The sequence below is a fragment of the Schistocerca nitens genome, chromosome 10 (genome assembly GCF_023898315.1).
Source record: "Schistocerca nitens isolate TAMUIC-IGC-003100 chromosome 10, iqSchNite1.1, whole genome shotgun sequence".
NCBI lineage: Eukaryota > Metazoa > Arthropoda > Insecta > Orthoptera > Acrididae > Schistocerca > Schistocerca nitens.
The window spans coordinates 22,717,468-22,732,721 of NC_064623.1; the positions used below are offsets into that span (position 1 = coordinate 22,717,468).

Here is a 15,254-nt window from a genome sequence, read left to right on the forward strand (position 1 = left end):
TTGGATTTTCATGTCACACAACATTTATAAGAAACTGACAGAAAAGGGTAATTTCTAGACAGTCGAGGACAGAATCTCAGGCTTCTCCATATACAGTGAGAGAAATCAGATGAGCCATGACTGGGCAATCAGTTATTTACAAAGCCTCAATGTAATTTTAAACATAAGATAAAAATAGGCATGCGTTAAAAGCTTCGCAAGAATCTGCAGAAAGGACGAAGTTCTTGTAAGTGTATACTAAGAGTAGATTCTGTTGCCTTCACTTTACAGAACGGCACTTAAAGTAATTCGCGGTTAACATTAAGTTCTTGTACTATCTTCGTCTTTGACATAGTCTAATATCACAAAATTTTTCTTGTTTAATTTGTGAAGTGCACGTTAATAAGGTATATATGTGTAAATCTTTCACCTGTTGGGTAGAAGAAATAGAGACTTACATCTTATTTTCATATAGATTTAATTTTATTTATTAATTATTTAATGTCATTGCAGAAATGAAGATCATATTAGAAAATAGGGAAGCAGTTTTACATGAATCACAGTAATTTTGTCAAACCAGCTAGCTTCTACATTGATAACTTATGACAGGGTTTAGCACAACGAAGACAATCCTTGAAAAAAAAAACCACTTGTGGAGATTACAATGTGGATTCCGCAGCCGCGGCCTGTACATTGACTCTCTTTGCCAGATTTCTCTCGGCAGATGAACACAATTCTTGTCCTGGACCGATGACATCGGGGTTCCACCGTGCTAGTAGTCTCTCCCTGAGCAGAGGGAGAGTTGCATTGTTGCAAACGAATAAAACGAAAAGCAGTGGACCCTGTAACATCGTAGCTATATGGACATAGTACACGTACTGCGCTATGCCTTGTGCCTGGTGGAAGCCAATTCTAACAATCGTACCTATGCCACTTAAAGTGACAGTCTTAGCTGACATGTAAAGAATTAGTGTCTTTGAGCCAAACGCCTCTTTACTATAAATTTTGAGCTGCCGCATGGAATTACGAGTACGTCGGTACATGTATCCCACCAGTCCAAGGCAAACCATATTGTAAGTTACTGACAGAGAAATTCCCGCGATGAATATTATACGACTGTGCAACAGGTAATATTCGCTCGTTCTTTCCAAAGCAATGGTTGCCGCCAGTACTACGCTCCAGGGTATTAGCGAACACAACAGCTGACGGCGGAATACCTTCCTTACTTCAGCACGTTCTAGGTCGCTAGGAAGCCTGAGGTGACGAACGCATGCGTACATTTGGTAGCAGAACGAGTTGAGCCAGATACAGTTCAGAAGAGTTAGTGCGCTATCGATCTGCACCGTCGTAGATAAGTCGGGGACACCGGCCATACGATACAAGACCTCAGAAAACAAGATCTGGACCATACCTGTTATCTGAAAGGACAAGAATATCTTTCCGGGCAAGTTACGTAAATTGGGAAGATACACGTACACCGCGGCAGTCAAAAATCGGAAGAGAATATTCATTGCTACAAACGTTATTTCTAAAGGTTCTAAGCCCTCGATTTTAAAATCCTTGTACTTCAAGGTGCTACTGTTTAGACTGTCTTTGTAGCTCAGTATTCTGTTTGTCGGCTTGTCTTTGCCCTGTACATAATATCCACAGTATGGTGAGTAAAATCCACGGTGGTCCATGGGGGCGCGACATGCCTCGAGATAACTTGTGGAAGCAAAATCGCGACACTTCAGGAGGAGAATAGCCCTGCAAACAGAGCAGACGGCGTCGGTTGCGTTGAGTTGCGGGCAGGGTTGGTCGTCAGGACCACCGAAAACGCAGCGGGCATCGCGCACAGACTGAATCATACTGAAGGGGACGTCCTGGCAAATGCTGACAGAGTTGACAGTCATCCAGGCGAAGAGGCAGAGGTTGACGTTGGCCCTCTGCGTGTAGGCCAGGTAGCTGGTGACGGGTATGTGGGGCGACCCCTGCGACAGGTCGTGCCACAGCTGCACACGGCACTGCTCGCGCCGCTTAATGGTTTCCGGAGGCAGGTCTTCCAGTGGGCACGTGGGGTGGTCCAGGGCGTTGGCCAACAGCTGCATGCAGCCAGTGTCCACGGACAGCGTAGCGTTGCTTTTGTCCTCCAGCTGCCACTCCTCGCCTGCAAGATCAATGACAGCAGTTGGGTGGTGGTTCTCGTCGTACGCTGAATGTGCCACAAATGCGGACAACTTTCCACCATAAACGGTTATCGTATTATGCATGTTGCTACCAAACAATCCCATATATGAGTATCTCAGCAAAGCACGTCATTCTTACACTGCCAGCTGGTGTGAATTGAATAAGTGTTCTTCAGTATTCTCAGACACTTACGATGATTATATGAAGCTGGTATCTGTTGCCGAAAGAACAGTTACCACTGATGACCGTGCAGCGTCTCTAGAATAAAATGATAATTAAATCGAAACCCTTAGCTGTCGATAGGTGTTGTTGATATACATCAATGGGGACACCTGAAGATATGTGCTCCGACCAGAAGTAAACCCGGGATGTCCTGCTTACATTGCAGATGCTCTATCCGTTTGAGCCACCGAGGGCACAGAAGATAGTGCGAATGCAGGGACGTATCCCTTGCACGCTTCCCGTGAGACCCATATTCCCAACTGTCCACAACCTACATTCGTAGTGTTCCTAATATGAGGGTCACTCCAAAAGAAATGCACACAACTTTTTTTTAAATCCATCTTTTATGCTACATGTCTGAAAGTTTCACAGTGTGTAGATACATTCTTTAGGAACAATATTTTCATTTCTCTACATAATTTACATCCCTCTCAACTGCCTTACGTCATCTTGGAACCAGCGCCTAAATACCCGCACGGTAAAATTCTGGACCAACCTGTTGCTGCCACTGTTTGACACCGTGCACAAGGGAGTCATCATCTTCAAACCTTGTTCTACGAAGAGAGTCTTTCAGTTTCCCAAAGAGATGATAGTCACATGGAGCCAGGTCAGGACTGTAGGGCAGGTGTTTCAGTGTTGTCCATCCGAGGTTTGTGATCGCTTCCATGGTTTTTTGACATATGTGGCCGTGCATTGTCGTGTAACAGCAAAACATACTGCTTTTGCAGATGTGGTCGAACACGACTCAGTCGAGCTTGAAGTTTCTGCTGTGTCGTCACATGCATCAGAATTTATGGTGGTTCCTCTTTGCATGATGTCCACAAGTAAGAGTCCTTCGGAATCGAAAAACATCGTAGCCAAAATTTTCTAGAAGAAGGTGTGGTTTTAAATTTATTTTTCTTGGGTGAATTTACATCATGCCACTCCAATGATTGCCTCTTGGTCTCTGGTGAAAAATGAGGGAGCCATTTTTCATCGCCTGTCACAATTCTTCCAAGAAATTCATCTCCACCACTCTCGTACCAAAAGTTCGCTGCATAGCGTTTTTCTTGTTTCTTTGTGAGCCACTGTCAACATCCTGGGAACCCACGTGGCACAAATCTTTTTTAACGGCAACACTTTCAGTATTGTGCAAACACTTCCTTCCCCTATCCCAACGTAGCGTGACAATTCGTTCACTGTGATGTGTGTCAGCAGTCACCAATTCGTTAACTCTCTGCACATTGTCGGGTGTGTGCAGTACGAGGCCTGCCGCTGCGAGGACAATCCTCAATGTTGCCGTGCCGGCTTTCATCACCTAACCTGCTTGCCCACCGACTAACTGTACTGCGATCGACAGCAGCATCTCCGTACACCTTTCTCAACCTCTTGTGGATGTTTCCCACTGTCTCGTTTTCACAGCACAGGAGTTCTATGGCAGTACGTCGCTTCTGACGAACGTCAAGTGTAGCAGCCATCTCGAAGACATGCTGTGACGGCGCCACTCACGGGAACAGGTTGAACTAAGTTTGAAAACAAGAGGGAAGGATGTATCTACACACTGTAAAACTTTCACACATGCAGAATGATAACTGTATTTTTACAAAAATAGTGTGCATTTCTTTTGGAGTGACCCTCGTACATATTTGCCTATTCAGTGGTATCTGTTCTTTCGGGAACAGATACCATCTTCATACAGTTAAAGGCTACCCGGTCACTGAACTCCTTCTGTGCGAATGCGCACACTTTGCCCGAACTCTTTCGGGTACGGTCAGCTTAGGCTGGCGCGAGTAATGAGTGAATGGGCAAATACGTATTAGGAACACTACGAATGTAGGTTGTGAACAATTGGGACTGTGGGTCTCACAGGAAGAGTGCAAGGGATAAGTCCCTGCAGTCGCACTCTCCCCCGTGCCCTCGGTGGCTCAGATGGACAGAGCGTCTGCCATGTAAGCAGGAGATCACGGGTTCGAATGCTGGTCGGGCCACACATTTTCAGCTGTCCCCGTTGATGTATATCAACAACACCTGTCGGCAGCTAAGGGTTTCGATTTAATTTTCATTTCACTTGGGTTGAAGTTGTTGTTTGTTGTATTTTGTTACTATCCTGAAACTTGCTACGCTGACAGCGAAAAGGTGACCAGTTTTAAATTAATTTTAATTACAGTGTGGGTATATAAATGTAGACTAAAGAATCAACTTGCTTAAAATAATGAAGGGTAATTATTCAATCACTAGAAAGAAGGAAACTCATCGTCCACATACTATGAGCTATGATTTTGTACCGCCATTTTTGCTCCATTCTCCACAGCTGCAACTGCTAGTTTCAACAGTCAATTCTAACTACGCTGCAGTCCTCTTCTAAACTTTACAGCACTTATTAATTCGTACTCTTTCAATATTAATATTTTTTAACATGTCATTTAATGTTTGGAATAAATCATAATTGATTATTCATGTTTTGTAGTAATAAGCAACATCCTTTGTTTCGTACATGGCCTCAAAAACTGTAGCTGGTAAGAAAACTACAAGCACAATTGGTGCACGTTCATATTCAAATACTATCACAGAAAAGCTTGCAGAAACTCTTGAACTGATAAGGGCTGTCGAAATCACGTGTTGTTGTTGTTGTTGTGGTCTTCAGTCCAGAGACTGGTTTGATGCAGCTCTCCATGCTACTCTATCCTGTGCAAGCTTCTTCATCTCCCAGTACCTACTGCAACTTACATCCTTCTGAATCTGTTTAGTGTATTCATCTCTTGGTCTCCCTCTACGATTTTTACCCTCCACGCTTCCCTCCAATACTAAATTTGTCATCCCTTGATGTCTCAGAATATGTCCTACCAACCGGTCCCTTCTTCTAGTCATGTTGTGCCACAATCTCCTCTTCTCTCCAATTCTATTCAGTACCTCCTCATTAGTTATGTGATCTACCCATCGAACCTTCAGCATTCTTCTGTAGCACCACATTTCGAAAGCTTCTATTCTCTTATTGTCTAAACTATTTATCGTCCACGTTTCACTTCCATACATGGCTACACTAAATACAAATATTTTCAGAAAAGACTTCCTGACAAATCTATACTCGATGTTAACAAATTTCTCTTCTTCAGAAACGCTTTCCTTGCCATTGCCAGTCTACATTTTATATTCTCTCTATTTCGACCCTTTGCTCCCCAAATAGCAAAACTCATTCTATAAGTGTCTCATTTCCTAATATAATTCCCTCAGCATCACCCGATTTAATTTGACTACATTCCATTATCCTCGTTTTCCTTTTGTTGATGTTCATCTTATATGCTCCTTTCAAGACACTGTTCAGTTCAACTGCTCTTCCAGGTCCTTTGCTGTATCTCATAGAATTACAATGTCATCGGCCAACCTCAATGTTTTTATTTCTTCTCCATGGATTTTAATTCCTACTCCGAATTTTTCTTTTGTTACCCTTACTGCTTGCTCAATATACAGATTGAATAAAGTCGGGGATAGGCTACAACCCTGTCTCACTCCCTTCCCAACCACTGATTCCCTTTCATGCTCCTCGACCCTTTTAACTGCCATCTGATTTCTGTACAAATTGTAAATAGCCTTTCGCTCAATGTATTTGACCCCTGACATATTCAGATTTTGAAAGAGAGTATTCCAGTCAACATTGTCAAAAGCTTTCTCTAAGTCTACAAATGCTAGAAACGTAGGTTTGCATTTTCTTAATCTATTTTCTAAGATAAGTCGTATGGTGAGTATTGCCTCACGTGTTCCAACATTTCTACGGAATCCAAACTGATCTTCCCCGAGGTCGACTTCTACCAGTTTTTCCATTCATCTGTAAAGAATTCGTGTTAGTATTTTGCAGCTGTGGCTTATTAAACTGATCGTTCGGTAATTTTCACATCTGTCAACACCTGCTTTCTTTGGGATTGGAATTATTATGTTCTTCGTGAAGTCTGAGGGAATTTCGCCTGTCTCATACATCTTCTTCACTAGATGGTAGAGTTCTGTTACTCCAGAATCCCATAGGGAGTTGTAAATGCACAGAGTGGTCTAATAGGGCACAGGTTAAATTATAAATTATTCGTAAAAGCGCTGCACACGAAAAAGTATGGTCGCCCTACAGTGTCCTCAGTACAAGATGAGCTGGCGTTCTTACACCACACTGAAGCTGTCAGCCATTTCGCATTTCCTATCGATATATGATTTGAGGTCCATTCTTAAGAACTACGAGGGTTGGAACTTTAATAGAGGCAAATATTTATTTACAACTTACACAAAGCAGACACTTGTTTCGAAGTTTTCTTGTCCTTGTGTATAACCCCTTGCCAGCAATGTGGAAGTCGTAGGGCGCATGCGGCAGCGCCAGATGTGTTGATACACCGAGTGGAGAGGTCTGCTTCCTGACGAATCTCTGTGACAGTTCTGAAACGAATGCCATAAAGAGGTTCCTTCATCTCAGGAATCAAGCCCCATCGATCGACCAAATCAGTCGCAAGCTGTGCCACACGAGACCGGACATTCTCCTGCAAAATGATGGGCGGATCTGTGCAGAAACTGTAGCCGCTTCTTTGTCTAAGCTGTTCATTTTTGAAACACAGCCTGCAATCCACCGCAGTCACAGGACTTAAGCCCCTGTGATTTCAACTTGATTCACAACGTGAAGGAAGCACTACTTGGCAATCGTTTCAGACCTGTTACAGAGATTCGGGAAATAGACCGCTCCTCTCGATCTATCAACGCAACTGGCGCTGCTAAAACTATCCTACAAGTTCCACATCACTGACAACTGGTTACACACAATTCTGGTGACTACTCTGAAGGACCGTAAAGCTTTGAAACATTTAACAAGTTGGTTTGTGTGTACATCCTGCGTAGCAAGCATATAAATACTTGTTTTGTAAATAAAACTGCCTTTTCCTGCTGCTAGTTACTTTATTTATCCCAGACGCGTTTCGCCTTCTCCTGTTCTAAGGCGTCTTCAGTGGTATATATGACGACACAGTTTTGTTAGTTTTAGATTATTAAAGAGATCACTTCGTGATTTATTGTAAAAAAAAGTAATTACGTGCGATTTGCTGATCTGCATTTCCTCACATCTAGTATGGAGGTCGCAGTACCACTTTTATCACTGCCGTATAATCACATCTTTGTGTTCTCGCCTTCCACGCACTGTTCACCATGTTTCTCACTCTTTTTCGTGGTGGAATATTGTTCTTTTGCCACTCGATACAACTACACTCCTGGAAATTGAAATAAGAACACCGTGAATTCATTGTCCCAGGAAGGGGAAACTTTATTGACACATTCCTGGGGTCAGATACATCACATGATCACACTGACAGAACCACAGGCACATAGACACAGGCAACAGAGCATGCACAATGTCGGCACTAGTACAGTGTATATCCACCTTTCGCAGCAATGCAGGCTGCTATTCTCCCATGGAGACGATCGTAGAGATGCTGCATGTAGTCCTGTGGAACGGCTTGCCATGCCATTTCCACCTGGCGCCTCAGTTGGACCAGCGTTCGTGCTGGACGTGCAGACCGCGTGAGACGACGCTTCATCCAGTCCTAAACATGCTCAATGGGGGACAGATCCGGAGATCTTGATGGCCAGGGTAGTTGACTTACACCTTCTAGAGCACGTTGGGTGGCACGGGATACATGCGGACGTGCATTGTCCTGTTGGAACAGCAAGTTCCCTTGCCGGTCTAGGAATGGTAGAACGATGGGTTCGATGACGGTTTGGATGTACCGTGCACTATTCAGTGTCCCCTCGACGATCACCAGTGGTGTACGGCCAGTGCAGGAGATCGCTCCCCACACCATAATGCCGGGTGTTGGCCCTGTGTGCCTCGGTCGTATGCAGTCCTGATTGTGGCGCTCACCTGCACGGCGCCAAACACGCATACGACCATCATTGGCACCAAGGCAGAAGCGACTCTCATCGCTGAAGACGACACGTCTCCATCCGTCCCTCCATTCACGCCTGTCGCGACACCACTGAGGCGGGCTGCACGATGTTGGGGCGTGAGCGGAAGACGGCCTAACGGTGTGCGGGACCGTAGCCCAGCTTCATGGAGACGGTTGCGAATGGTCCCTGCCGATACCCCAGGAGCAACAGTGTCCCTAATTTGCTGGGAAGTGGCGGTGCGGTCCCCTACGGCACTGCGTAGGATCCTACGGTCTTGGCGTGCATCCGTGCGTCGCTGCGGTCCGGTCCCAGGTCGACGGGCACGTGCACCTTCCGCCGACCACTGGCGACAACATCGATGTACTGTGGAGACCTCACGCCCCACGTGTTGAGCAATTCGGCGGTACGTCCACCCGGCCTCCCGCATGCCCACTATACGCCCTCGCTCAAAGTCCGTCAACTGCACATACAGTTCACGTTCACGCTGTCGCGGCATGCTACCAGTGTTAAAGACTGCGATGGAGCTCCGTATGCCACGGCAAACTGGCTGACACTGACGGCGGCGGTGCACAAATGCTGCGCAGCTAGCGCCATTCGACGGCCAACACCGCGGTTCCTGGTGTGTCCGCTGTGCCGTGCGTGTGATCATTGCTTGTACAGCCCTCTCGCAGTGTCCGGAGCAAGTATGGTGGGTCTGACACACCGGTTTCAATGTGTTCTTTTTTCCATTTCCAGGAGTGTATTTCGTCGTACACTGTTTTTCACAACGTAAATATTGCGACTCCATTACGTGTTTCATCTTCTTTGGTATGATTACCTATTTGTTGCCAACCTAACGAAGTATGTGTTCGAGACTAACTTCTGTTTACGATGTTTATACCGTGTGTGTGTGTATGAGTGAGAGAGACTTTATAACTCACATACAGTCGCTGAGTGCATCCACTTTCCGAATGGAAGGTAACCTGAGAATTGAGGTAATTACTTCTACTGCAAGGGATCGTGGCAGAAAGACAAAACTCTCAATTAAAGCCGGAAAATTTCGACTGAGAAAATAAATGACCATCAAGAGAGACGGCAGAAACAGAAGTAACAAATGAAACTGGCAAAAGAGATCAGAGCGGTTCTAGGCGCTTGGGTCTGGAACCGCGCTACCGCTACGGTCGCAGGTTCGAATCTTGCCTCGGGCATGGATGTGTGTGGTGTCCTTAGGTTAGTTAGGTTTAAGTAGTTCTAAATTCTAGGGGACTGATGACCTCAGATGTTTAAGTCCCATAGAGCTCGGAGCCATTTGAACCATTTGAAAAGAGGTCAGAGCAATTAACAACCCAGAAGTGACATCACATAGCGATGTCGATTTTAAAATAGTACTAGGTGACGAAACCAAAGTCAGTATTGTGTCATCAGGGACTGGAAGTCGATCAGGCTGGCACAGAAACAAAAGTGCATGATCTAAACAAATGTTAATAGTGGTGATTATTTGTCAACTACGATGAATTATACCTTAGCGATGCCGGTTTAAAAATGGTACTCGATGACGAAACCAGAGTCACTATTGTGTCGTCAGCAACTCGCTATCGACCAGGTTGGCTAAAGAAACAAAGGTGTGTGATCTAAAAATTGTTAATAGGCATGATTATTTATCAACTACGGTGAACTATACCTCAGTGTGGTTGCAAGTATCGAGAAAAACAGATCGTAAGTTAATGTATTGGGTAAGTCCTATATGAGCTGGAAGTGACCTGCTGCAGAAGATGAACTTTGATATGACGTTGGAAATGCAGTAGAAGGGATTTCTGAGTCCAAGGAACTATCAACACATGGACTTTGACTGATTCTGTATTGCCAAAATAATTTTTAAAAGCCATATAAGGCAACTGCATCAATACATTAAACGATTACACGTATGAGAAGAAAAAAAAAAAAAAAACACGCACCACGAAGGAATTATCCGAATGGGACAGAAATCGGTAGATGTGATATACATGTAAAGATCAGGAAAATTGGGCTATTTATTCAAGAGCAATAGCTTCACAAATTGAGCAAATCAATAACAATCTTTGCTCCTTATGTAAGCATTTATTCGTCTTGGCACTGCACTGACTGTTGGAGTTGTTGGACTGCTCCTGAGGGATATCGTGGCAAATTTTGTCTGATTGGCGCGTTAGATCGTCAGAATTCCGAGATGGTTGGAGGGGCCTGTTGTTGTGGCTGTTTTGTTGATGGAGAATTCGTGTTTTGGGTCTTGAACGTAGTAACCCGAGAGTGTTACTTTATTGTGATAGATCCTAGTGTATATCCACGGAAGATTCGCTTGTTCCTACAGCGATAATACGCCCTAGCGTTTTTTAGATATAGACCACGAACACTGAATGTACCACATAGCTCTTACGTATTGTTGTTCGTCGTGTCGAGTGACCACTCAACCTAGGGACTGTAATGGGACGGCTAATGTCAAAACCTGCAGAACGTGTGAACTTTGAACAAATGTAAAATTGTGTGGTTAAAAGTGATGGTGGCACCTAGCTCCTTTTTTCCTTCTTTTTTGTTTTGTGTTGTTTTTTAGTGCTGTCCGTCAGTGGTATTGTAAATTTTTTGCTTGTAATCGTACGCTACTACGATTTCGCTTCTACGGCTTATATTTGAAACAAAGAGGAAAGGCGTTAAGTATACAGCAGTTGGAAAAAGTCGTCCTAAGGAAGGCAAAGATAATCAACATTTTCCATATAATTGTAACTGCGATGAAATTGTCATAAAGAGATTAATGAAGTTACGAGTGTCTAGTTGTCAAGAGGAAAACTGTTATTCTTAATTGAAACTAAATGAGAAGCATACTTCGGATGTTCTATCCGAATAATTCGTTTATTACAAAAAGTTCTCTTAAACGGGAAGATACACAAAAGTGTAAAAAGTTACTTTTTTTGATCGCAACAGAAAAATAGAAGAAAGCCAGTAAAGGTGGTAAATTACATCGGTGGTCTTAGTTGTAACGTAATCGTGATACACTATCAAACAGATACAACAGAAGATAGTAGTTTTCGCTGGATCTAACTTTCTTTACGTAACAAGTTTACTTAAGTAAATTTACTATTGGAGCTGACACACGACCGTAGAGCGAAAAGTTTTATTTTCAGTATAGAATCCATTATTAAATTTAAAGGAAATTAGCCTATGTAGACAGCACGATTTATTTATGAAAGTATACGATAGATAATTCACAGTGCAATCAGCTTTAAATGGTTATAAGTTTTGTATATCGGTGCAATTAATTCCAATCAGCTAGAGTTCATGTTACCCACACGTTTCTCTAACGCGAGCGATTCCGTATACATTTTCCCATACTTTGAATTTCACGCATACATATGAGAATTACTTAAGAATTAGGGAATCCCTTATGATAGCAAGACAGTCAGATGCGTCAACTTTAACAGTGCTTATACGTATATTATTTCAGTTAGAAGCTACACTGAAGAGCCAAATAAACTGGTGCACCTGCCTAATATTGGGTAGCACAGCCACGTGAATGCAGAAGTGCAGCAGCACGACGCGGAATGGACTCGACTAATGTCTGCAGTAGTGCTCGAAGGAACTGACACCATGAATCCTGCAGGGCTGTCCCTAAATCCGTAAGAGTACGACGGGGTGGAGATCTCTTCTTATCAGCTTCCCAGAAATGCTGAATAATGTTCACGTGTGGGGAATTTGGTGGCCAACGGAAGTGTTTAAACTCATAAGTGTTCTTGGAGTCACTGTGTAGCAATTCGGGTTATGTGGGGTGTCGCAGTGCCCTGCTGGAATTGCCCAAGTCTGTCGGAATGCACAATGGACATGAATGGATGCAGGTGATCAGACAGGATGCTTATGTACGTGTCACCTGTCAGAGTCGAATCTAAACGTATCAGGGGTCCCATATCACTCCAACTGCACACGCCCCACACCATTACAAAGCCTACACCAGCTTGAATTCATGAGGTTGTCTCCATGCCTGTACATGTGCATCCGCTCGATACGATTTGAAACGACACTCGCCCGACCAGGCAACATGTTTACACTCATCAACAGTCCAATATCGTTGTTGACGGTCCCAGGCTAGGAGTAAAGCTTTGTGTCGTGTATTCATCAAGGGTACACGAGTGGGCCTTCGGCTCCTAAAGTCCATATCGATGATGATTCGCTGAATGGTTCACACACTGGCACTTGTTGATGGTGCAGCATCAAAATTTGCAGCAATTTGCGAAAGGGTTGCACTTCTGTCACGTTGAACGATTCTCTTCAGTCGTCGTTGGTCCCGTCCTTCGAGGATCTTTTTCCGGCCGCAGCGAAGTCAGAGATTTGATGTTTTACCGGATTCCTGATATTCAAGCTGTTGTGCTGGCAGAAGAGCCAACACCATGTTAGTAGTGGAGTCCGAAATGCACGCGTTTTAGCTCACGCAGGCTGGCGTGAGGAGGGAAGAACTATACTGACGTGAGGTCTGGAACATGACGAGGAATTAGAATTCAGAAAGCGGACGTAATTCGTTTGATACTTAACCTTAATCCATTAATGATGAACGTCGCTCTTGACGGTACATGAGTCACAATATTATCTGTTCAGAAGACATGGTAACTGAATATGGCGCCTTGCTAGGTCGTAACAAATGACGTAGCTGAAGGCTATGCTAAACTGTCGTCTCTGCAAATGAGAGCGTCTGTCTACAGTGAAACATCGCTAGCAAAATCGGCTGTACAACTGGGGCGAGTGCTAGGGAGTCTCTCTAGACTAGACCTGCAGTGTGGCGGCACTCGGTCTGCAATCACTGATAGTGGCGACACGCGGGTCCGACGTATACTAACGGACCGCGGCCGCAGCCTAGCAAGTGTGATGTCTGGCGGTGACACCACACAAGTCACACTCGTGAAATGGTCATACTAGAAAATCCACAGTTCGTCGCTACCTCAGAGATGACGTGTGCTGTCGCTCGTGCGCCGACTATAACACTACGTTCAGACTCACTTAAATTTTGATAACCTACCACCGCTCTAACAACTGCGCCAGACACTTGTTGTCTTTTATAGGCGTTGCCGACCGCAGCACCGTACTCTGCCTGTTTACATATCTCTGTAATTGAATACACATGCCTAGACCAGTTTCTTTAGCTCTTCTATGTATTTTCAAGTACCTGGTTGCACAGGGCTAAATGTAGTATATCATAATTCGTGACTGATTACTGAGGCAGCCTAGTACACTGTGTTTCGGTGGACAGAGCCCTCTTTCTCAAGTCCATGCAGTCACATGAGAGTCGTTGAGAACGATCCGCACTTGTTATCACACATCCACACAGATATTTCTCAGATTTACTGTAGTTCAGAGTAATGACATTTATATCAAAAATATTGGCAAGTTGTCTTGTGCAATTAGCTGTCTACATCTATATGCTTACTCCGCAAGCCACTGTAAGGTGCGATGCGTAAGGACGCTATACCGCAGCTAGTCGTTCTACTCGCAAATAGAACGAGGAAAAAACGACTATGTATGTGCCTCCGTATCAGGCCTAATTTCTCATATCTTATCTCCGTGGTCCCTACGCGAAATGTATGCTGACGGCAGGGGCTCGTTTCGCAGTCAGTTGCAAGCGTCGGTTCTACAAACTATTCAATTAGGGGCCGAAATGTCAAAACATTATTAATTAACTGTTAAATTAGAGATCGAAATTTTATTCATTAAATAAAAATGGAATCTATGGGATATATTATATACAGTTCATGTATGAGAAATTTACAAAACAACACTAATTAGAAGAAGCCGTTTGTATATAGGGCACAAAAAAAACTATCTACACAAAATTTTAGTGCGCTTAGAAGAGATAGAAACACTTCCTTGTATGACATAAATGTCACAGGTGGACCATTTGCTTGATAGCTGTCCGTGAAGATTTATTCCATGGGTAGTCAACATTTTCACCTACTGGCCACTTTCGTATCTCTATTACCAGTAACATTTTCTAGCCACGCACCTGTTCCAAGGTAACGATTACATATGAATTAGGAAAATAACTCTAATTCGTAAAATTTATAAAGCAGAGTTACAGGAACTTAAAGCATATAAAATAACTAATTACCAAATACACAATGCGATCAAAAGTATCCGGACACCAGGCTGAAAATGACTTACAAGTTCGTGGTGCCCTCCATCGGTAATGCTGGAATTCAATATGGTGTTGGCCCACCCTTAGTCTTAATGATAGCTTCCGCTCTCGCAGGCATACGTTCAATCAGGTGCTGCAAGGTTTCTTGGGGAATGACAACCATTCTTCACGGAATGCTACACTGAGGAGAGGTATCGATGTCCGTCGGTGAGGCCTGGCACCAAGTCGGCGCCGGCCGGTGCGGCCGAGCTGTTCCAGGCGCTTCAGTCTGGAACCGCGCGACCGCTACGGTCGCAGGTTCGAATCCTGCCTCGGGCATAGATATGTGTGATGTCCTTAGGTTAGTTAGGTTTCAGTAGTTCTAAGTTCTAGGGGACTGATGACCTCAGATGTTCAGTCCCATAGTGCTCAGAGCCATTTGAACCATTTTGAACGAAGTCGGCGTTCCAAAACATTCCAAAGGTGTTCTATAGCAATCAGGTCAGGACTCTGTGCAGGCCAGTCCATTACAGGGATGTTATTGCCTTGTAACCACTCCGCCACATTTCAAGCATTATGAACAGGTATTCGATCGTGTTGAAAGATGTAATCGCCATCCTCGAATTGCTCTTCAACAATGGGAACGAAGAAGATGCTCGAAACATAAGTGTAGGCCTTTGCTGTAATGGTGCCACGCAAAACAAAAAGGGGTGCAAGCCCTTTCATCAAAAACTCGACCACACCATAACACCACCGCTTCCGACTTTTTACTGTCGGCACTACACATGCTGCCAGATGACGTTCACCGGGCGTTCGCCATACCCATACCCTGCCATCGGATCGCCGCATTGTGTACCGTGATTCGTCACTCCACACGCTTTTCCACTGTTCATTCGTC

General features: G+C 44.3%; 1 protein-coding gene across 1 annotated transcript in view; it reads right to left on the minus strand.

The window, feature by feature from the left end:
• Positions 1 to 505: 505 nt before the first annotated feature.
• Positions 506 to 15,254, minus strand: part of LOC126210114 (uncharacterized) — an 86,895-nt gene continuing 72,146 nt past the window's right edge. The window contains exon 7 of the mRNA XM_049939258.1: positions 506 to 2,125. Coding sequence (XP_049795215.1) covers positions 639 to 2,125 — 1,487 coding nt within the window. The 3' untranslated portion in view covers positions 506 to 638. The remainder of the gene's footprint in view (positions 2,126 to 15,254) is intronic.